At 41.6% G+C, this 24,478-nt stretch overlaps 1 protein-coding gene across 3 annotated transcripts in view; it reads left to right on the forward strand.

Annotated features, from left to right (window-relative positions):
- The window catches only part of LOC143293897 (uncharacterized), a 61,599-nt gene continuing 37,121 nt past the window's right edge, over positions 1-24,478 (forward strand). Inside the window, exons 1-6 of one of the 3 annotated variants that reach the window (XM_076605245.1) lie at positions 1-132; positions 1,689-2,228; positions 10,896-10,954; positions 20,112-20,192; positions 22,849-22,993; positions 24,238-24,285. In XM_076605245.1, coding sequence (XP_076461360.1) covers positions 129-132; positions 1,689-2,228; positions 10,896-10,954; positions 20,112-20,192; positions 22,849-22,993; positions 24,238-24,285 — 877 coding nt within the window. In that variant the 5' untranslated portion in view covers positions 1-128. The remainder of the gene's footprint in view (positions 133-1,688; positions 2,229-10,895; positions 10,955-20,111; positions 20,193-22,848; positions 22,994-24,237; positions 24,286-24,478) is intronic. The other 2 variants (XM_076605246.1, XM_076605247.1) reach the window with 2 other exon arrangements.

A 24,478-nucleotide genomic window follows, 5' to 3' on the forward strand; every position in this document is an offset into this window, starting at 1 on the left:
AACGAAGTGAACCCAAACATGAGTATCAAGCGCTGTCAGTCGTGTTAAAACATTGTCATTCGTGTTTATTTTTTTCTGAAACAAGACTGGAGTCTATGGAGCTTTTCTGATCTGTAAAAGACTGTGCTATGGGTAAGTAGGCCAATACGTTCGTATCACTTTTTTTCTGATTGTGTACTTTGACGACCCGACGTAGAAATGTTATCTCGATTCCGACACAAGGGCGAGTATCAAATGGGAGGTGATCTGAAGGGTGCATTATATTTAATAAGCTAAATAAAACCAAATCATTCTCGAAAAAAACAAGGACACGTTAAATCTTACAAATCAGCAACACCGCATACCCCAGGACAGTCTTGTTGTGGATGTTATTTCAGAATATATACCCACAGACCTATTCGTGAAGCAGACGATTGCAAATCTTATTCAAGATGGCGGGAATTTGGAGATAAAAAGCCTGAATGTACTTTCATGTTAACTTTTAGACGCGCATCAGTAATAAAGCATCTCTGCTAAGTAAGAAATCGGATTAAAAAAAACAACTAAAAAAACAACTATGCCGTTGAACTGACTAAGGCGTCGAAGGAGACGTGCACGAAGACTAAAAATAACACTCCAGGACTAAGCTAAGCAGACGACATTTTCAAGAACGACGAGACCGGAAACGTGTGGAGTGTTTTGCGGTCTCTGGGGTGCCATTTGATGATTGTTGAATGTCAGGACGAATGGGTATGAACTGCTCAGACTTTATTTAATATTTCATACATTCATATGTCAGCGCATGTAGTCTGGGTTTCAGTTCCACCCCTCCAGTGCTACAGACAGTCATTGATATCCTTTGGCACAATGCATAAAAAGGGGGCGAATATTAGGGATAGCTAAACACCAGTTGCAGATCAGCTTTGGGAAAATAAATAAGGCTAGTTTTTGTTGTGGTTGTTTTGTGTTTGTTTTTTTAATCACCACCAAGCGAAAATTAAGCATCCCCCCCCCCCCCCATCTAGTCCAAGACAAAGCAGCAGGTAAATAAGAATGTAAATTGTGGCAACTGGATTAGATGAAGAAAGGAAATTTAATACATCAAATCAATTAAATATGAACTGAACTGTACATTCAGCACTCAAATTTGGTAATTTGTGTAACACTAGGAGAGACAGGAATGAGAAATCATTTGTGAACTACTATACTCAGTGCTATAAGCAGATCCAAACTGGCCACGGTCACTGAGTCACTGCATCACGTGTATATATATATATATATATATATATATATTTATGACTTCATTCTTTACATTTGTTTATGAAATAATTCTGACAGCAGTTATGTGCAAAAAATGCAAAATTATTAACATGTTCAGTTGAGCAGTTGCTGCTATGATACTGTTGATGATCGTCAGTTGGGGTGGGGGTGGGGATGTGTGTGTGTGTGTGTGTGTGTGTGTGTGTGTGTGTGTGTTGAAGACTAAGTGAAACAACACTAACAAAAAAGACATGCATGATTTGCCTTTTATTGAATAGATCATTATTATTCATCATCAAATAAATCTGGAGCACTTCCCCCCAACCCCCCCCCCCCCACTCCTCCCGCCCCCCCTCCCCCCCCAAACAAACAAACAAAAAAGTTATTACAACATGCAAAGAGGAACATTAACTCTGTCCAACACTGTTACACCTTGCTTTGGTTTTCAGGGCAGAAGGAAGGCAAGCACGCCAGGGACGCTGAGGGGGAGGAGGGGGAGGGATCCCCCTCCCCAAAACGCTCCCCAAAACGCTCCTCACGGGGGTCCAAGGTGTCCAAGTCTTCCAGCCAGGAATCCACCCCTCCCAACCCTGACCTCCCCACCACCACCACCCCTAAACAAGAACCTCCACCTTTCAAGGGGGAGGTCTCTCAACCAAGTCTGAAACATGACCCAGAGAAGGAGAACCCCAAAAAAGCCAAGTCCAAGCCCTCGGAGTCCCCTGTCAAGGCAAAGTCGGCCAAGAAGTCGCCCATGCACGAGGCGCAGCAGCAAGAACCAATGACTGTGGAGCAGAAGGTGGCGCCGGTGCAGAGTCCGGCACCACCGCTGTCCCAGCAGTCCCCTGCCAAGATGGAGCCCCGGGAATTGGAGCCCCTGACGCCGCTGATTATCACCGACGGTGATATATCGGCAGCTGCTCACGATCCCAAAGCAACGTCCACGCCGGCAGTGAATGGCCGCAACCAGCCAGCTAGTCCTCCTCTTAGTAAGTAAACATTTTTCCTTGCCTACCCCTCCCATCCCCGCTTAGGCGCCGTGTCGGAACCAGTTAGGCATTGATCGTCTGATCCAGTGTTCACCAGTGATCAGAGTTTGAAGCCCCTTTTCAGCGTGGTGTTGTGTCCTTGGGAACGGCAATTTACTTGAATTTTCCTCACCTCACCCAGGTGTGAATGGGTACCTTGTATATATATATGTATGTATGTATGTATGTGTATATATACATATGTATGTGTATATATATATATATGTGTGTGTGTTTGTGTGTGTGTGCATGTATGTGTATGTACGTGTATGTGTATGTATGTATATATATATGTGTGTGCATGTGTATGTATACATATATATGTATATGTGTGTGTGTGTGTGTGTGTGTGTGTCACTTAGTTTGAAGTATGTAGATTTTAGTCAGCGTGATGAGATAGTCTGAAATATGTATTTTAGCAAGTGTGATGTGAGACTGTGTCTGTTTATTTATTTTATTCAGTTTTATTTTATTTCATTTTTATTCTGTTTTAAGAGTATGTAGATTTAAGCGCATGATGTGAAGTAGTCTGAAATACGTATGTCAGCAAATGTGATGCGAGACTATGTCTTTTATTTATTTTATTCAATTTTATTTTATTTCATTTTATTCTATCTTTTATGCATATTGTTATGCCACTTTGTCTTAAATTTGTATATCTTATTGTGAGCCCCATTTGAGATAAGGGTACAGCGCTATATAAGCCTGCATAATATTATTATTTTATTATTATTACTTGACTCTGGTTGGAGAAGGTTAAATGACAGAAGGAGAGGATTGGGGCCCGCCTTCCTATGCTATGCCGTAGACCCAGTGGACATGAATTCACTGCCCTGATGGCCTTAAAAAAACAAAACTATTGGATCTTTAACCATGAAGCTAACCCCCTCCCTTACCTCCTCTTCCTCCCAACCCCTCCATCCTCCAGCTCCTCTCCACCCCACCCCCACCACCCCCGGCCCCCTTACCTCCCCTCAGCCTCCGTTCCCCTCCCCATCTTGTTTTCAGCCACATGGTATATAATGCTAGTATTTCAGCCTATAGAGTTTAGTTGATCTGATGGAAAAAGAAATATATGGTGTATGTCACATCATGGCACGTATTAAATGATGACAAGACACTGATATCTGTGTAATGATACTGAGTTGATATGAGTTTGCACTAAATAGTTAAGGCTCAACACTCAGCTTACATTACAGATTGACGTAAGCTTCCACTGTTACTGTTGGGCCAACAACAAAGTGAGAGATCAATGGTTTCTCCACTGCACTGGAAATCATTTACAGCTTAGTCTTTTGTGAAGGACTATGAAATTAGGAGGGAAGATTGCTCTGGCTCTTAGTGCTTCAGCCTTGGGGGCTAGCTGGCCTTTAGGAACCATCCCAACGCTGATTGTCCTAAAACCCTCATGGCCGAGAGAGTGGATATGTAACTTGGGGAAGACATTCTCCACTATAATCAAATTCTAGCCCAGATAGTCAGGACAGCAGATGCCTCCTCTGCTGTTCTGGGGCCGTATGCGAGACAAAATTCATTTTGCCTTCAGGCAAGTTATCTTTGACATGGTTGGGACCAGTGGGTACAGTTTACCTTGAAGGATAAGTTATCTTTGTTTTCAAGACACACACGGTTCGCTCAGACAGCTAACCCATCGTCTTTTTAAAAAAAAAATCCCAATGATTCCTGTCTGCTCATGCTCTCAGTTTCACTTCTCATCGCACCACAGATCGGAACATTGTAGAGAGAGTTAGCAAAACATGTGCTATCCGTAAAGCATGCCTGTTTTCCCTTAAAAAAAAAAAAAAAAAAAAAGAGAAAGAAAATGCTGCAAAAGGATCCACCATATTTACCTCTGCTTCTTGGGCAGTCACCCTTGGCAGGTAGCAAGGGTAAATTGCCTTCGGGTTTGTAGACACACGGGTAGACTCTTGTGTTCATGAATACTGGATACTGCTTACCCTCGGGCAGTTTGCCTTGCCTCAGGCAGATTGCCCGCAGGTACACATTTACCCTCAGGCAAGATGTTCTCTTGAATACACCCCCTGGTGGTCATAGCTGGACATGACTATCATGCATACTAAATAGTGGCAGTTTTTTGTGTTGTCTTTGTAATATAGTGGACCTTATGAAAGACATATTTTGAAACTAATTTTCTTTTAGAGTTTGTTCCTGTAATAATCGCAGCTATCAACCCCATTTCACAGTTTGTTTTCAGCTAACTCAGCCCATTTGAAAAAAAACCCAAAAAAACTAGTTTTACCTATCAGTATCACTTGCGTGTGTAGGGATTAGGATATATATAGGATGGAGAGGTAAAGTGGATGGGGGGTGGGGGGTATGAGGGGATTATACTTGATACAGCATCTGGCATACAGTTCAGAATTATTTGATATTACTCAATTTAGAGACTCAGAGAGAGAGAGAAAAGAATGATTTATATTATATCTCTGTTTAGTTTGTGTTTGTGTGTGAGTGTATGTGTGTACATGTGAGTGTGTGTGTGTGTGTGTGTGTGTATGTGTGTGTGTGTGTGCATACATATGCACTTTTGTGAATGGACAACAGAATGCTTCAGAACTGTTCCTTTTATTTTATTTTATTTTTAATCATTTGCATGTGTTTCAAACTGTCTAAGCATAATCATTAATTAGGTGCAGATCTTACAGGTCTTATTGTACTCCTTGGTAAGAACTCTGTATACATGTGTGTGTGTGTGTGTGTGTGTGTGTGTGTGTGTGTATGTGCATGGTAGGAGGGGGTGGGGGGGGGGAGGCTTATTTTGAAATTCACTTTGAGGTGGCTGAAGGTGTTATCTACAGGTTTCAATGTGTCTTGGACATCAGCTTTTTTTGTGGGAAAATTGGTGTGTGCATAATAAGAGCACACACACATACAGTGATACATGTGTGTGAGCATGCCCACATATACTCACATGCAAACATGTGGATGCACGCACAGACAGACCTTAACGCATGCAGGCACGCATGCACACACACACACACACACACACACACGCACACACACACACATATGCAAACACACGCAAACACATGCTCGCATGCACACACACACACACACACACACACACACACACACACACACACACACACACACACACACACCTCAGTACCTTCAGTTGCAATCATCAGTACAAAACCCAGGAACACAACAGAAAAGCAACCCATGTACTAATGTGGATGAATGAGAATTCACGCATGTGCTTGCGAACTGACACACATGCACACACACTCATGCATGGAGTGTACTCACATACACTCACATGCGGACATGTGGATGTACGCGCAGACAGACATTAACGCATACACACCCGCACACGTGTGCACGCGCGCACACAAACACACGCACACGCACATACCCACGCACGCACATACGCACACAAAGGAGATACAAAGAGGCATGCATATGTACACACGCACACACACACACACACACACAAGCACACATGCACACACATGCGAACACACTCACACACAGTGACACATACACATCGTGCGTGCACGCACACACATACACACACACCACACCACACCACACCACACAACACACACACAACACGCACACCCACTTCAATAACTTCAGTCGCAGTCATCAGTACAACAAAACCCATGAAGGAACGCAGTAGAAAAGCAACCCATGTACCAGGTGCTGTGGCGAAGTGGTTAGCGTCGCGGACTGACGGCTGGGAGGACGCGGGTTCGATTCCCAGCGGAGGTGGGTTTTTCAGCCCGTGGCCGGCTCCTACCCAGAGTTGAGCGTGCTGTGGGCTTAAATGGGGAGACTGGGACCACACAGTTGAGTGTCATCCACTTCAAGGATGCGTCTTTGGGTGTGTTGCTCTAATTACCTGACCAACACTGCAAGTGTCTGTATCTCTCGGGCCTGTTTAACGCCGGGATATCATTATGACAGGAAGCGTAGAGTACAGCCTTGTCACGCAGTCCCAGACCAGAATGGACCTCCATAGCAACATCGTTATCATCATCGTCATCCACCTCCTCCTTCATCGTCATCAATATAAACAAAAATTAATAGTCTCAAAGTCTGTGGTCTTTCATGCCCTGCTCTCATGGTGACCTCAGTTTTGATACCCCTCCACTTCCGTGCTTGGGGTGAGTCCTGTCAATGTCGTCAGTGTCGGCAGATTCATGGGGGGCTGTTGTTTGAGGGATGTGGTGACGGTCTCCACTCTGGGAGGGACGCTCACTCAGTCTGGCTCTGCGACTAAGCCATTATTGTCGTTAGTAGGGGGCATAGTAGGTGGTGTCCTAAGTATGTTAAAACAGAACAGGCACCACTGAACACCACCGAAGTGACTCAGCAGCAGTGCAGGGTCTCCTCTGGTGTGTGGCCTCCTGGTGATCTAACATCGATGGTTCCCTGTGGACTGCCGACGCTGGAACTGCGACGGACCAACCGGGTGTGGCCGTGTATGGGGGAATCTAAATGAGCGGCGTGGGAGTAATGCCACTGAAACGGTGCAGATGATGGGGCAGCAAAAAAAAAAAAAGCAAAAAAAAGCAACCCATGTGTTGGGGACCCACAGTGAAAGGGTCTGTCTCACTGTGCACTGAATACACTTCAAGTGTGAGAACATAAAAAAAGAATGTGCATGCAGACTGTGCAATTAGAACTTAAGACATTTGACATGAACACATGTGCACATGTGAGAATTTATGCATGTGCATGCACACTGACACATGTGCATGCTTGCATGCACACTTGCGTGTGGGTGTGTGCATACGCATGCATGCATGCATGCACACTCGTGTGCACACACGCAATGATACAGATACAGAAGCATGCACACACACATAACACATACACACATGCACACACGCAAATGAACACACACACACACACACTGACACAGATACAGAAGCATGCATATCTAAACACTTGATCCACACACACACACACACACACACACACACACACACACACACACACACACACACACACATACATACATACATACATTGGCACAGATACAGAGGCATGCATATATATAAACACTGGATTCACAAACATCCACCCAGCCACACACACACACACACACACACACACACACACACACACACACACACACACACACACATTCACTCTGACAGAGATACTGAGGCATGCATATGTAAACATTGGATTTACACACACACACACACACACACACACACACACTCTGACACAGATGCATGCATTCATCAACACTGGATTCACACACACACACACACACACATTCTAACAAGGCTTCTAGTGACTAGACGTTAAACTGAAGATCTCTCTCTCTCTCTCTCTCTCTCTCACACACACTCACACAAGCCATACATGCACACAGACACTACATTCACATTCACAAGCAGGCACAGTTGCCAGGCAGCTGTTGCACACACACCGACCCGATCGTGCATTCAGCTCTTCACAGATTCCTGCCTCTGAAGTACCTACATTCAAAGCACTATTCACCAGGGTGTGAATTGTCCGTTCACCCTTCTGCAGCACTCGTTAACCTGAAGTATTTTTTGTTGTTGTTTATCCTCCCTTAGTTGTATGCAAGTCTGTGGAGGTGTTTTTTTGTTTTGTTTTTTTCCTGTTGCTTCTTTTTCTGTCTTTTTTTTTATGTGTGCTGAGCATGACTCTTCTGCTGTTGACCCTCCCACCCCCCTCCCCTCCACCCCCAACTCCCCAGAGAAAACAACAAAACACTACCACCACCACCACCACCACCACCAACAACAACACCAATATATCATCAATAACAACAGCAATAACACAAACATGCTCACGCCCACGTGTGCACATGCACACACACACACACACACACACACACACACATACTTCACCTTGACTTCAGGTTATTGAACAGATGACTCATACGAATATGTAAGAGCTGCTTATTAGTTCAGTGTGCTTTAAGCTTATTGAAAGTCTTGCTGAGAGGAACCCCCTCCCCCCCAACACCCCCCCCCCCCCCTAAAAAAAACAAAAAAAAAACAAAACAAAAAAAACACCAAAGAAAATGTTTGTCTGTGCCAGTGTCTGTGTCTGTGTCTGTCTCTTATTCACCTAGGACTGCGCTCATCCCTTCTTCCCCTAGCAGACTGTTTTCAGCAGACATACAAAATACGGTGGGCACCTGTGTGTATGTGTTTGTGCACGCTCACATAGCGACACATACACAGGAACACACAGAGACTTTCATGCATGCATGCAGGAATGTATGCACACACACACACACACATGCACGCACGCATGCATGCGCACACACACTTATAAGCAAATACTCATGCCACACACACACACTCATAAACAAAATTTTGAATACACATGCTACACACACACACACACACACACACACACACACACACACACACACAGAGACTTGTGTGACAGGGCGTGGAATGGCTGACACTGTGTCCCCAACATAATGAGTCACACTAGATCCCCCCCCCACACCCCCCAGTTCAATCTATAAAAAAAAAGAGAAGAAGATAAAAATGAAAATAAAAATAGAGAGAGAGAGAAAAAGATAAGGTGACTCATCATGTACATTCATCACAGGCCAAGGTGGTAGGTTTTCGCAAGGCACTTGAGCTATCTATAACCTTCACGTTACCTACAGGTATTCATTTCATGACACAGATCTTAGGTTCTGTTTATTCAGATTATTGGCTCACGTGTGTTTTTACACAACATGAGTCTGTATAATTACCCTGCGTTTCATGTGTGTGTGTGTGTGTGTGTGTGTGCGTGTGTGTGTGTGTGCGTGTGTGTGTGTGAGTGTGTGGCTGCGAGAGAGAGAGAGAGAGAGAGAGAGAGAGAGAGAGAGAGGAAGGTGGCAGAATGGTTAAGATGCTTTTGTTTGAATCTGCCGTCGGGATTTTTTTTTCTTCTTCTTTTTTTTTATAATTTTTTTTTTTAAACCCAAAGGCTTATTATACTAACAAATGCAGAACACATTTCAACGATTAGATTTTTTTTTTTTTTAAGTGGATCACAAGTGAGCCTTGAATGAAGGCCTTGCCTCTCTTGTTTTTCTTTCTTTAAAAAAAATTTTTTTTTTTACTCCTTATATTCAATATTGAATTGATGATTGTTTATTTGCATTTGTGCATGTGGGCCCTGCAGGTTTTCTTTTCCTAGGGCTCCACCCCTTTTTTTTTATTTTCTTATTTTCTCTCTCTTCTTCTTCATGCGATGGCACGTCTCGAGGATGTGGGCCTGTTTTTCTCTTGTGTTTCCATGTACCCAAATAGGGTTTCTTGGATTAAAAATGATTTTGATTTTTTTTTTTGAGCCAGTACTGTGTCCAAGAGGGACTGGGTTCAATTCCTGCTACTGAGCATGTAGTTGTTTGGATGAGAAAATAAATTGATATCCTTTGTGCAGCACACGCTTGGCGCACTGAAAAAGAACACATGGCATCAATATCGAATGTTGTTCTCTGGAAAAATTCTATAGAAGAAATTCATTCTGATAGTAGTAAGTACACATATACATATGCATGCACTCAAGGCCTGACTAACGTGGAGGTTTAGGTTGCTGTCGGGCATCTGTCTTGCAGATAATATGGTGTAATGTATGTATTTGTCAAAACGGTTACACCACCTTGAGAAATTGAAACTGTGTGTCAATGGTAAACTTGAAACAAAAGTCATTTTCCCTGGAAATGCTTTGTCAGCACCGAATTTGGCTTTAAAATAGAAATGAATCAGTTCTTTCCCTTACATTCTGACCATGATAAAACTTAAACACACTCCTGAGAAGGGCACAAAAAATGATAAAGGAAGGAGTGATAATTTGTTTGTAGTGTTTTTTCATTTAGTTGGATTTCAGTGCTTTTTTTTTTTTTTGATGGATGTTGAAACGTACTGTTATATGCTCTGTTAGTCTCTCTCTCTCTCTCTCTCTCTCTCTCTCTCTCTCTCTCTCTCTCTCTCTCTCTCTCTCTCTCTCTCAAGGGCAGATTGGAAGAATAGGCTATGCCTAAAATCTTAATCCTTGAATAAAATTTTTTTTGAGTTCTGAGTTCTCTCTCTCTCTCTCTCTCTCTCTCTCTCTATATATATATATATATATATGTACATCTGCAGTTACATTGCCAGTTCCATGACACCCTGAATCAAAATTGAAATTTCAAATAAGCAAAATGTAGTTGGGTACTATTTAGGTAAACATACATTTATATAAATAAGCATATATTGACATATTATTGCAAGTTCAGTGAAACCCAGAATTAAGAAAAAACAACAAAAAAACCAAAAACAAACTGGGATGGTTTACTTGATTTGGCGCTATATTGTTGTTGTTTTTGTTGTTGTTTTGTTGTTGTTGTTCTTGTTCTTATTATTATTATCAGTATCATTATTATTATCATCATCATCTTCATCATCATCATCATCATCATCATCATCATCATCATTATCACCATCATCACTGTCACCATCACCATCACCATAATCATCACTATCATTATTAAAAGGAAAAATAATGACTATTGTTAATATTGATGATGATGATCATCATCATCATTGGTATTACAATCATTATCATTAATTTTTGTTGTTATTATTATTATTATTATTATTCTCACCATGATGATTTATCTGACAGGTCCTGGCTCCACAACAGATCAGAGTGATGACGAAGCCTTCGTCAGCGCAGAGCAGCAGGTGAAAAAACACAATGCGTGTTTGTTGCACTGATTGACAATGGGACGCTGCTGTCACTTTTTTTTTTTTCCTCTCATAGTTTCTACATCTTTCCTTTGCCATTGTGTTGTGGTGATTTTATGTTGGTGGTGTTTTTTTGTGGTGTTTTTGTTTGTTTGTTTTTTCCACTTTCCACACTGTGTTGTGGTGTTTTTGTGGCTTTTGTTGTTGTTGTTTTTCCACTTTCCTCATCGTGCTGGTCAGACAGTGCTCCCCCCCCCCCCCCCACTCCCCTCCTCCCTCCCCCATTCTGCCTCCTCCTCTCCTCACACCCCCAACCCTCACCGTCCCTCTGGCATGTTGGACTGCTAGCACGTGTTTCAGTGCTCATGGCGATGAAGTGGTATCTGTTGTTTAATTATATTGTTTTGAGTCACCTTGTGTTATGATTTGCATCTGTTGTCTGTCAGTTTGTGCATTGTTATTATTTTTATTATTGTTTTTATTTATTTATTTATTTATTTTTTGGTCAACTTTGATTGCATGAGGGAGCAATGGAGGAGGGACAAGATGGTGTGGGGAAGTTGGGACAACATTATGTATGTGTAATTATGATACGTAGATGTATACAGTGTGGAGTGATGGCCTAGAGGTGTGGTTCATCCGTTGGGATCGACGAGGACCATCTAGTCATCCTGGGAGTGGGTGGGTTGGGCTCGGTGGGTGGGCAGATGACTGGTCGGGCCAATCCGCGCCCGGAAGGTTCTGACGCAGTGTGGACGGGGGATGGTGGCGGCTGTCGGGGACTTGCTGGCACTGCTTTTCCTGGCCTGTCTGCGTTGCTCTGCTGCAACGATTCTGTTGGCCTCAAGGATTTGGCGCCTTTGTGGACAGCTGAACGCCACTTTGGTCTGTCCATTGCATTCAGCTCCCATGTGTCGTGGCGGATGTTGAAGGCCTTCAGAGAAGCTTTCAGAGTGTCTAGAGGTAATGCGTCTGCCTAGGAAGCGAGAGAATCTGAGTGCGCTGGTTTGAATCACGGCTCAGCCGCCGATATTTTCTCCCCCTCCACAAGACCTTGAGTGGCGGTCTGAACGCTAGTCATTCAGATGAGACGATAAACCGAGGTCCTGTGTGCAGCATGCACTTAGCGCATGTAAAAGAACCCACGGCGATGAAAGGGTTGTTCCTGGCAAAATTCTGTAGAAAAATCCACTTCACTACGAAAAACAAATTAAAAAAACTGCACGCAGGAAAAAATACAAGAAAATGGGTGGCGCTGTATTGTAGTGACGCGCTCTACCTGGGGAGAACAGCCCAAATTTCACACAGAGAAATCTGCCGTGATAAAAAGAAATGAAAATACAAATACAAAATACACTGTATCGGGGCGCCATGGCAGAATCACTTTGGTGTTGGAGTTCAGATCCAGCGTTCACCGGTGATCAGGTTTGACTTTGAGGCCTCGTTTCGGCATGGTGTCGTGTCCTTTGGGAACAGCGCTTTACTGCTGCACACAGGACCTCGGTTTATCGTCTCATCTGAATGACTAACGTTCAGACCGCCACTCAAGGTCTTGTGGAGGGGGAGAAAATATCGGCGGCTGAGCGTGATTCAAACCAGCACACTCATGTTCTCTCGCTTCCTAGGCGGACGCGTTACCTCTAGACACTTTGAAAGCTTCTCTGAAGGCCTTCAACATCCGCCACGACACATGGGAGCTGAATGCAATGGACAGACCAAAGTGGCGTTCAGCTGTCCACAAAGGCGCCAAATCCTGTGAGGCCAACAGAATCGCTGCAGCAGAGCAACGCAGACAGGCCAGGAAAAGCAGTGCCAGCAAGTTACTCCACTCACATGTGAATGGGCACCTAAGTTTGATAGGGGAAGGCTGAATTTTGAAATGGCTGAAGGAGTGGATTGGACCACCACCTTCCTATGTCTGTATGAATTCACTTCCTCTAAGGAAGTCAAAGGCTATGGGGTCTTTAACTTTTTTTTATTTTTTAAACCTTATCATATGATACTCAGCTAACACCGTTTTGCTATGTCAGTTTCAGTTGATACTCAGCTAACACCGTTTTGCTATGTCAGTTTCAGTTGATACTCAGCTAACACCGTTTTGCTAAGTCAGTTTCAGTCCACATGCATTTGTGGGCAGCAGTTCTGTATCATGCACCCACTTGACAGGTGCAATAGCCGAGTGGCTAGTGTTGGACTTTCAGTCTGAAGGTCCTGGGTTTAAATCTCGGTAACGGCGACTGGTGGGTAAAAGGTGGAGATTTTTCTGATCTTCCAGGTCAACATATGTGCAGACCTGTTTGTGCTTTAACCCTCTTCGTGTGTATACACAAGCAGAAGATCAAATACGCATGCCAAAGATCATGCAATCCATGTCAGCATTCAGTGGGTTTTGGAAACAAGAACATACCCAGCATGCACACTCATGAAAACAGAGTATGGCTGCCTACAGTGTGGGGTAAAAATGCTCATTCTTGTAAAAGCCCACTCGTGCACATATGAGTGAACGTGGGAGTTGCAGCCCACGAATGAAGAAGAAGAATACACCCACTTCTACAGTAGGATTTTTACATAATAATTATATGTGATAAAATTTGTTTTCTGCATTTAAAAGCTATGTTGATGTTTTCTAAGGGGTAGTAGGGGGCACCGTTTTTTTTGTTGTGGTTTTTTTTTATGTTGCCATAACCCACAAAGAATTATTGAATTTTTAGAATCTATACATTGATCTGTGAAGTGTGTCTACACGAGAAACGTTTCCACGACCCGCGAAAAAGTGCCATTGGATTATTGGATTTTTGAGATGCATTCATTGATCTTCTAGTTCTGTGTGTGTGTGTGTGTGTGTGTGTGTATACACGGAACAGGTTCTGGCACTTAAACTAGTCTGTGTGAGTGTGGATCAAGGGAGCAGCAAACTATCCATTTTCTTGTCATGCCTTCCGGACAGAATTCTGATGTAGCCATCAGCTGTCGTAATTCATTATTGATTTTTCTTCTTCAGATATTACATCCTTCTTGTTTTGCTTCTGACTAAACTGATCATGGAAGTTCCGTCATGAATGGTGAAGACCTCAGTGACTTTGTGAGACGAGAACGCAAATTATGACAAACTGTGGCATTATAAAAGCAACACTGTCATTTCTAGGGTTTGTTTTATTGAAATTGTAGTGTACCAGTAAATCATATGCAGTCATGATCATATGTCAGTTACGTAAATGAAAAAAATTCTGCGAAAATTCAGCAACAACTTAAAAGACACAACATTCATAATGATAATGGACAATGACATCAGGTAGAGTCAGCCTGCTCAGAATTAAAGTCGGCTCAAGAATGCTAATTGGTGCAGCCGATTCCTTACGAACTTCATGAATTTTGCTTAACACCAAGCTTAAACCCTTCACTTCTGAAACAAAGCCCCAAAACATTTAATAATAATAATAGTAATGGATACTTATATAGCACACTATCCAGAAATCTGCTCTAGGTGCTTTACAAAAACGCTTTTGTTAACATAAAAACATTATATCTATGTTACATACACACACCAAAATGTGACTACACACACACACTCACGCACGCACGCACGCGCGCACACACACACACACACACACTGCATACATGCATTTTAACATACATGTGTATCTAACAGCTATCCTAACACATATGCACACATAGGCAGGTACAAACTTACATAAACACACGCACACACAATACACATTCATATACATGTAATGATGTATGTAGTTATGTACGCATACATATGTATACACACATAGTCAAGCACAGCTAATGCAAAGGAAGTTTTGCTTGACACAAGAAACAAATGATGGGTGCCTAAGCCAGGGCCGCTGTCGGTCAGCTAGTTCTACCCAGGAAGACAGGCTGTTGTGCAAATGACCCTGTGTTTGTAAAGTTCTTAAGAGTCTGGTCTCTGTACTGAGGAAAAAGGATGGGTTCTTTCAAAAGTGTCAGTGATAATGATGATAATAATGATGAGAAGAAGAAGAGGAAAAACAGTACATAATCATCATCATCATCATCATCATCATCATCATCATCAAGAAAATGATGTTAATAATGGTGATGATAACAATGATTATACTAACAATAATAATGATAATAATGATAATAATAATAATAATAATAGTAAGTAGAACTAGAAGAAGAAGAAGAAGAAGAAGAAGACAAAGTTGACTGGATCATCTGGCATGGACACGCATTCATTGTGTGCACCACAGCAGGGGAGGGGAATGAAATAGCGCAGCGTGAAGGGCAGATAATTTTACAGGGCAGTGCCACAAAGTGCTCTTTATCTTCCTGCAGTGTAGAGCAGTGTTGAAATGAGGTGTGGGCCAACATGCAGTGTGTCCTCACACAGTAAATGTCAGGTGCGCTGCCACGGCAAAATGTTCTAATAATAAACTGTGGTGGTCGACGGGTGCAATAGCCGAGCGGTTAAAGCGTTAGACTTTTGATCTGAGCGTCCCAGGTTCGAATCTCGGTAACGGCGCCTGGTGGGTGGTAAAGGGTGGAGATTTTTTCTGACCTCCCAGGTCAGCATGTGTGCAGGCCTGCTTGTGCCTGGGCCCTCTTCATGTGTATACGCAAGCAGAAGATCAGATACGCATGTTAAAGATCCTGTAATCCATGTCAGCGTTTGGTGGGTTATGGAAACAAGAACATGCCAAGCATGCCTCCCCACCCCCCACCCCCCACCTCTCCCCTAGAAAACGGAGTAAAAATGGTCATACACAGTTGCAGCCCACAAACGAAGAAGAAGAAGAAGAAAAGAAATAGTTTCTCAAGGAGGTTTCACTGCGTTTGGATTAATCCATGTATACGCTGCCCCACATCTGCCAGGCAGATGCCTGACAGCAGCATACCCCATCCTTCAGTGCCTTCAGAACCAAAGTTCAAGCCTTGAGTGCATGCATAATGTTTGCGTACCTATGATAGTGGATTTCCCAACTGAATTTTGCCAGAGGAGTGATGATCTTGAGGTAACGTGTCCGCCTAGGAAGCGAGAGAATCTGAGCGTGCTGGTTCGAATCACGGCTCAGCCGCCGATATTTTCTCCCCATCCACAAGACCTTGAGTGGTGGTCTGAACGCTAGTCATTCGGATGAGACAATAAACAGAGGTCCTGTGTGCAGCATGCACTTACCGCACGTAGAAGAACCCACGGCAACAAAAGGGTTGTTCCTGGCACCATTCTGTAGAAAAATCCACTTCGATAGGAAAAACAAATCAAACTGCACGCAGGAAAAAATACAAAAAAAAAAAAAAGGTGGCGCTGTAGTGTAGCGACACGTTCTCCCTGGGGAGAGCAGCCCGAATTTCACACAGAGAAATCTGTTGTGATAAAAAGAAATACAAATAAAAATACATTTTTGTTGCCATTGGTTCTTTTTCAGTGCGCCAAGTGCATGCTGCACACAGGACCTCGGTTCAACCAAATGACAAGACGTTCAGTTTGATTTTGCAGTCAAACTTGGGACGAACGAACGAACGAACATTTTTATTCAATAAAGGCCGTGGCCCCTCATGAAGGGGATCAGTGAACACAAATTGTCACATTCCAGAACAATGTGAACCGAAAACATTTAACTACAATTCTAGCAATGCACATGCACACACATAAAGCACAATTAATCACATATCAAACTGTGGATTTTGAATGCCTTATACAAGTATATAGCGAACTGTTTTACAATGGTTTCATTTGTTGATGACATTAGCAAGGAAAGTCGAAACAGAGATGGATGCCTATGATATTTTTGTGGAATTAACTGTATCCTAAGGTCATTTAAGGCAGGGCAACGTAACACGAAGTGAAGTTCATTTTCTTCAGCACATCTACACAAGGGACATAATATCGTGATCATTCAATTTCTTATATCGATAATGATGAAGAGAGAGATCGGAAATCCCAAATCTAAACATTTTATATTTTAAATGCCTATCCATCTTCATTGACAGATAAATCGGACGTGAATGCATAGAAATAAACTGCTTATAAAACTCAAATCGATCGCTACCTTGAATGTGGTACGACCATACTTGCCATCTACAATCAATTAATCTGTATCGAAATGTACGGATTAATCCATTTATATCCTCTTCTCCCTGCTGTAACCCCACATAACCAAATCCCATTTCATATAACTTAATTCTCACCATTGATACCCAGTTTTTCTTACTCCTTACGTTAATGCTCCAATTAGTCAAACTTGGGAGAAAGGGTGAGAGAAGGAATGGAACCGTGACTCCCACAGACGCCGTGTTGGCAGATAAGCATTTTAACTCACTCAGTACGGCCAGTCCTCTCTTCTCCTTGACACAGACCCCTCGGATGTCCAGTGGGTGTCTCAATGACCCAATCTTTAGCTTCCGTTGTCAGAATTGTGGTATTCTTTGTCAGCATTCACCTCTTCAGTATAAGAGCCTTCCGCTTGCAATATTTTGACGGTGGTAATTGGGGTGAAACGCTGTTAACGTCGTCTCTTTCGCCGTTCGTATGGAGAGAGTTAATCATTGTGCCAGCTTCCTGTGAATCAGCAGTTTCTCTGTGAAGAACCTCCCTCACTCTGGCCAAAGGTGCTAATAATAAACAGTGGTGTTCTGGCTTACTGGGATTCAACGCTTACTTGATGAAGAGCCGCCCCTCACGCTCTTGGGTCAGTCAATTCTCTGTGGTCCAACAATTTTTTTTTTTTTTTTTTCTGAACTAAGATTCCACAGCCACAGTGTCAGCCAGTTTTTTTGCATAGTTATTATGTTTTGATTTGTCTCACACAGAGATAATCAAGGCTATTTCTTTCTTTGTGTCTGTGTCTGTGTCTCTCTCTTTCTTTCTTTTTAATGTTTTAGTTTGAGTTCTTTCTCTCTCTCTCTCTCTCTCTCTCTGTGCGTGTGTGTGTGTGTGTGTGTGTGTGTGTGTGTGTGTGTGTGTGTGTGTCTCTGTCTTTAGTAGTTTAGTTTACTTTATGTTTTTCCTTTCTGTTCCATTTTATTTGTTTTGCACCATTTTTGTTCTGATTTGTACCTACTATGTCACTAGAGCTTTACAGCTAATGACATCAGATATTTCAGTGTTCAGTGTTCTCTCTGTCTGTCTGTCTCTCTCTCTGTCTCTGTCTGTCTGTCTCTCTCTGTGTCAGTCTCTGTCTCTCTGTCTCTCTCTCCCTCTCTCTCTCGCTCTCTGTATTTGTGTCTTCTATCTGCTTTCTCTGCCTGCGGGCCTATCTGTTTTCTCTCTCTCCCTGTATGTGCATGTGACATGTAATTTTGTATGTTTTGAATTTGTGTTTGCAGATGCACCTGTTTTTGTTTGCCAGCACAGTGTTTTACAATATGATTGACACAGACGAATCTCTTACACCAAGAAAAAGTAGAACAATACATTAAACAATGGTGGACAGGTTCTACATGTTGATACCAGTTGAGAGAAGGACTGAGACCGACATCTAGGGACTTACTATGCCTGTTTGTGTATAGAGTGTGATTTGCCCAAATTTTTCAACAAAAGACAATAAATATATATATATATATATATCTATACTAGGTTTTAGGCACTTTAATGTCAGAGTGTCACAAATTTAGAAGTTATACGTGCTTACATGTCAAAGTGTCACAAAAAACAGAAGTTTTTAAAGAATAAGATATGTGTGTTGAATATGCATTTTGATTTGAAAGTGTCACAAATATAAAAGTTATACACACTTAAATTTCAAGTATCAGAAATGCAGAACTTACTTACACTTTAACAACAGTGTCACAAATATAAAAGTTATACGCTTTTTATGTCAAAGTGATACAAGAATAGAAGTTACGCACACTAAAAGTCAAAATGCTACAAATATAACAGTTGTACACACTTTGTTTTTATGCTTTTTTATGTCAAGTGTAGCAAATATAGAAGTTATGCATACTTTGATGTCAAAATGTCACAAATATAGAACTAGAAGTTATAGGCACTTTAATGTCACAGTGTCATAAATACAGATGTTATACAATGCGTTTGAATAGCGTCATGAATAGATAAGTGATATGCACCTTAATGTCAGTCACAAATAATTATATAAGTGATACACACTTTGTCAGAGTGTCACAAATATTGAAGTTATGTGCACTTTTAATGTCAAAATGCCACAGTTATACAAGTCATATATACTTTAAATTTAATGTCAGTGTCACAAATGTAGAAGTTTTACACACTTTAATATCAGAGTGTCACAAATATAGAATGTATATGTACTTTAATGTCAAAGTGTCAAAATATAGAACCGGAAGTTATACTTACACCGATAAGCACTTTTATGTCAAATTGTCATAAATACAGAAGTTGTATGCACTTAAATATCGTGTCACAAGTATGTATGTGATACGCTCTTTAACATCAGTCACAAATAATGATGTAAGTGAAATGCACTGTAATGTCAGAGTGTCACAAATGTAGAATTTATAAGAACTTTAATCATGAAAGCAGAACCAGCTTTTTGACTCACTTGTGTGAACAAAGTGAGTCTATGTTTTAACCCGGTGTTCGGTTGTCTGTGTGTGTGTGTGTGTGTGTGTGTGTGTGTGTCCGTGTGTCTGTGTGTCCGTGGTAAACTTTAACATTGACATTTTCTCTGCAAATACTTTGTCAGTTGACACCAAATTTGGCATAAAAATAGGAAAAAATTAGTTCTTTCCAGTCATCTTGTTTAAAACAATATTGCACCTCTGGGATGGGCACAAATTTTTTTTTAAAAAGCCTAATTATATGCAAACTGCATTTACTGTCATATTTATATTTTTTGCATTCTCTAAACTTGGCACTTTGATCTGATATTCTGACACAACAACAAGAGGAGTCATTATTATCATTTTTTGTTCAAACAGGAACTTCTTTTGCTAAGCATGGAATTTTTATTTATTTTGCAAACGTTTTGGTGCAGATAGTAAAAAAGAGAAATTACTCTGTAATTAATGCTAGTCTTTTTTGGTTGTTGCAGTTTGCTGTTTTTTCTTTTTTTTTTCTTTCTTTTTTTTTTCCTCTGTTTTCAGTTTTGTTAGCTTTTTGAGTTGTGCATTATTCTGTGTTGTTGTTGCTGCTTTTTTTTTTTTTTATAATTTTTTTACCATGGTGGTGTTTATGTTGGCATGACAGTCTTCACTGCTCAGTCCCGATAGTTCGTTTGTCTCCGTCTCCACCTATGGCAGCATTCAGCGTCAACACTTGTGTAATGGGGTGGGTACTGTGTGTCTTTACTTGGACTGCACGTTTGTGTTGTGTGTGTGTGTGTGTGTAGAGGAGGTGTGTGTGTGTGTGTGTGTGTGTGTGTGTGTGTGTGTGTGTGTGTGTGTGTGTAGGGGAGGGGTGTGTGTGTGTGTGTGTGTGTGTGTGTGTGTAGGGGAGGGGTGTGGGTGTGTGTGTGTGTGTGTACTGTGTGTGTATGTAGGGGAGGTGTGTGTGTGTGTGTGTGTGTACAGGGGAGGGGTGTGTGTTGTGAGTGTGTATGGGGATATGTATTTGTGTACTGTGTGGTGTGTGTGTGTGTGTATAGGGGAGGGGTGTGTGTTGTGTGTGTGTGTATGGGGATGTGTGTGTGTGTGTATTGTGTTGTGTGTGTGTGTGTGTGAAGGGGAGGGTTGTGGCGTGTGTGTGTGTGTGTGTGTGTGTGTGTGTGTGACATAGTGAGAGAGAGAGAGAGAGGGGATGTATGTAGTCTTCATTTTCTCTCTGTGTGTGTGTGTGTGTGTGTGTGTGAACAGTAAAGACATGGATGTATGCGCGCGTGCGCGCGTGTGTGTGTAGGTCTGTGTGTTTGAGCGCATGTGCTTGTTCATGGTTGAGTTTGTGTGTGTACTTGCACAGGTATGGTCACATATGTGGGTGTGCACGCAGTTTTAGTGTATGTGTGCATACGTGTGTGTATGAGTATTGTTTGATATTATTCACTCTCTGTGCTTTCATTATCAGCAGCAATAAATGTTTATATATATATATATTTCATGTGCAACTCTTTATTGTGCATGCTGTGCTTAAGTCATGTTTTCTCGACACAAAGAGATCTATGCACACATGTACATGTGAACATGCATACACTCTGCACTAAGCATCTGAGAATGGGTAAAGAGTTGAAATTCAGTACTTGCATAGTTTTCTTCTTCCAGCATTAAATATGTAATGATATTTTAAAACTCTAAGATGATAGTATGTAAGGTTGTTAGAAACTACTCATAAAAAAAAACCCATAAAAAAAAAAAAAAAATCTGTCGTGATGTTTTGTTAACAAGTTTATTAAAAAGGTTGGAAGAATTGACTCAGTACTTGTCAGTATGCTTGAGGAAATCAAGTGCAGTATTTGTGTATTCATGAGTGCATGCATCTTTGTGTGCATCGTATGTGTGTGATGTATGTGTGTGTGTGTGTGTGTGAGAGTGAAAGTCAGTAGAGCAGTTTTGTCGATTCAGCCAAACTAAAGAAACAAACCTCTTTGAATAGTTCTTTTTCTGTTGTCGAAAAAACAACAACAAAGTATACCATAGTGTGAAGACAATATTGATATATGATGTTCCCTTACATGCACTTGAATTATATTTTGCTGAAAAGAAGACTTCTAATTCACAAAATTATTATTTGAAGAACCCATTGTATGCATATGCTAAGTTTATGTTTTAAAGTTTAAGCAAAATGTGGTCTTTTACCCAACAGAATACTATTGAACTTAACATTATTGAACGCGACTATCCTGATCAGCATGATCAAAATTGATAATGTAAATTGTACATGTGACTCATTGCTCAAGCCTTGACTGTGTACAAATTTATAATAGATTTCAGTATATTCTGTTTTTATCTGGCTGTCTCTGTGTTTAGGCTTCTGCCTGTGATTGTGATTATCATTTCCCAAGTCACAGTGTTGTGTGTTTGATCAGGTTATCTTCATTATTTTGTGTGTCTGTATAAATGTGTGTGTCCATGTACAAAATGTAATAATGATAATAATAATAATGATAATAATAATAGTAATGATAATGATGATAATGCAGATTGATGTTGACACATCCTAGGCAAGAATCTTGTGGGGTTCTCATTGAAAAGTTTGAATATCAAACATGAACAGGTGTACGCACGCACACACACAAACCTACCCCCCCCCCCCCCCCCCCCCCCACACACACACACAACCAGCAGAAGCCCAGTAAAAAAACATTTGTGTTGATCAAATTGCATTTGAACAATTCATATTCCAGGAGCTTCCATCACTGCAGTTGGTACTGGAAACACTGTGTTGATCAAAGTGCATTTTGTTGTGTCCATCGTAGCCTACCTATAAATAGACATTACATATCTGTCTAAAATAGAACTGGATATGCATGTAACTAGACGCACAGATCATGTCAACTGTTGCTGCAAGTAAAGAGCTCGGTGAAACTGTCACCCACTGATCTGTCATAGTATTCATGTGTGCGCCAGCCATACGTACACATACTCCTGTATCACAGTATCCACACACACACATGACATAAAACATTTAAACAATCCCATGACGGGCGCAGTAGCCGAGTGGTTAAAGCGTTGGACTTTCAATCTGAGGGTCCCGGGTTCGAATCATGGTGACGGCGCCTGGTGGGTAAAGGGTGGAGATTTTTCCAATCTCCCAGGTCAACATATGTGTAGACCTGCCAGTGCCTGAACCCCCTTCGTGTTATGTAAACAAGAACATACCCAGCATGCACACCCCCGAAAGCAGAGTATGGCTGCCTACATGGCGGGTTTAAAAAAACGGTCATACACGTGAAAGCCCACTCGCGTACATATACGAGTGAACGTGGGAGTTGCAGCCCACGAACGCAAAAGAAAAAAAAAAAGAAAGAAAGAAAGAACAATCCCTGTTCCAGGAGCTCCCGTCGCGGCAGTCAGCGCCGGACTTTGGTCGGTTCTACACGACCAACTACCTGGAGCTGTCCTCGACGGGCAGCCTGCGCAAGTCCAGCAACTCCATCGAGAGGGAGAGGTCCAAGTCGCCCCACTACCACAGGCCTGGTGAGGAGCAAGGTGGCCGGGCGGTTAAGACGCTCGTCTACCAGTACAAAGTCCATGAGGATGTGGGTTCACATCTCGCTCTCGCCCTTTTGAAATGGAAGTCTAGTCTTTCTGATGAGATGATGAATTAAACCAAGGGCCCATGTGCAGCACACTCTTGGCGCACTGAAATAGAACCCTTGGCAACAAGAATGTTGTCCTCTGGAAAATTTCTGTAAAAGAAATCCACTCTGAAAGGTATACAAATATATATATATATATATATATATATATATATATATATATATATATATATATATATATATATAACGCAGTGGCGCCACCTTGAGAAATTGAAATTGGTTAGGGGTGGTGTTTTTATCTGTCGCATGGGTTAGACTATTCCGGATGGAGCTAGATTTCAGGATTCAAATTTTTGCTTTTTAAGATTTTTTTTTTCAAACTCTTTCAGTGCCAAGTTTCTTTGTGAAAAAAAAAACACTCCCCACCACCAGATATTTTCGACTCAGTCAGCTCTCAGTCACAGGCTTTCGGTTCATGTGAAACATTTGCATGCACACGCTTATAATGGTGTTCATGTGGGCACAAGCACACACACACACACACACTCTCTCTCTCTCTCTCACAACACAACACACACACACACACACTCTCTCTCTCTCTCACAACACACACACACACACTCTCTCTCTCTCTCTCTCTGTTTTTGCTGTCACAAGAACAGATTGGAAGACTAGGCAATGCCTAAAATCTTTATCCTTGAGTAATAAAGTTTTTGAATCTTGAATCTTGAATCTCTCACAACACACACACACACACACACACACTTGCACACCAACACACTAACATACTAACACACTCCATCACTCACACACGCATACACGTACACACACTACACAAGCTTAAGTTCATGCACATTCTTTCCATTTGAGTTTCTTTCTTGCACAAATGTGAGCACACTTACACAAATGCAGATATATGTAAATAAATGTATGAAATTACGATTACATACATGTATGCTGTCTCTCTTCCCATTATCCTTCTCTTTCTTTTACTTTCCTTCCTTTATTTTTTGTTTGTTTGTCTTCTTCCTCCTCCTCTCCTTCTCTCTACTTTCTCCTCGCTGTTCTGTTTTTCTGTTTGCAACATCTTTGTATCACTGTTAAACATCTTCGTATCACTGTTATGTATCATACACTGAGCTTCATTTGTGGTGTTTTTTTTTTTGTCCTTTGTTTTTTCAGCCAATTTTTCATACTCAAAAGATGCCCCAGACTTCTTGAAAAAGAAAGGTAAGTATTGTTTTTTAATCTTTGATATTCTTTTGAGCTTGTTCTTTTTTTTTTTTTTTCTTTTCAGTAGGGAATCTGTTGTCTTGCTCTCTTGTCAATCATGTGAAATGAGACGTTTTACCCAGAGGTTTGTATTGTTGTTTAGTGGTTTGATTGTTATTTGTTTATTGATTGCTTTGTCATCATCCCCCAT

The sequence above is a fragment of the Babylonia areolata genome, chromosome 19, assembly GCF_041734735.1.
Source record: "Babylonia areolata isolate BAREFJ2019XMU chromosome 19, ASM4173473v1, whole genome shotgun sequence".
In the NCBI taxonomy this organism is placed as follows: Eukaryota; Metazoa; Mollusca; class Gastropoda; order Neogastropoda; family Buccinidae; genus Babylonia; species Babylonia areolata.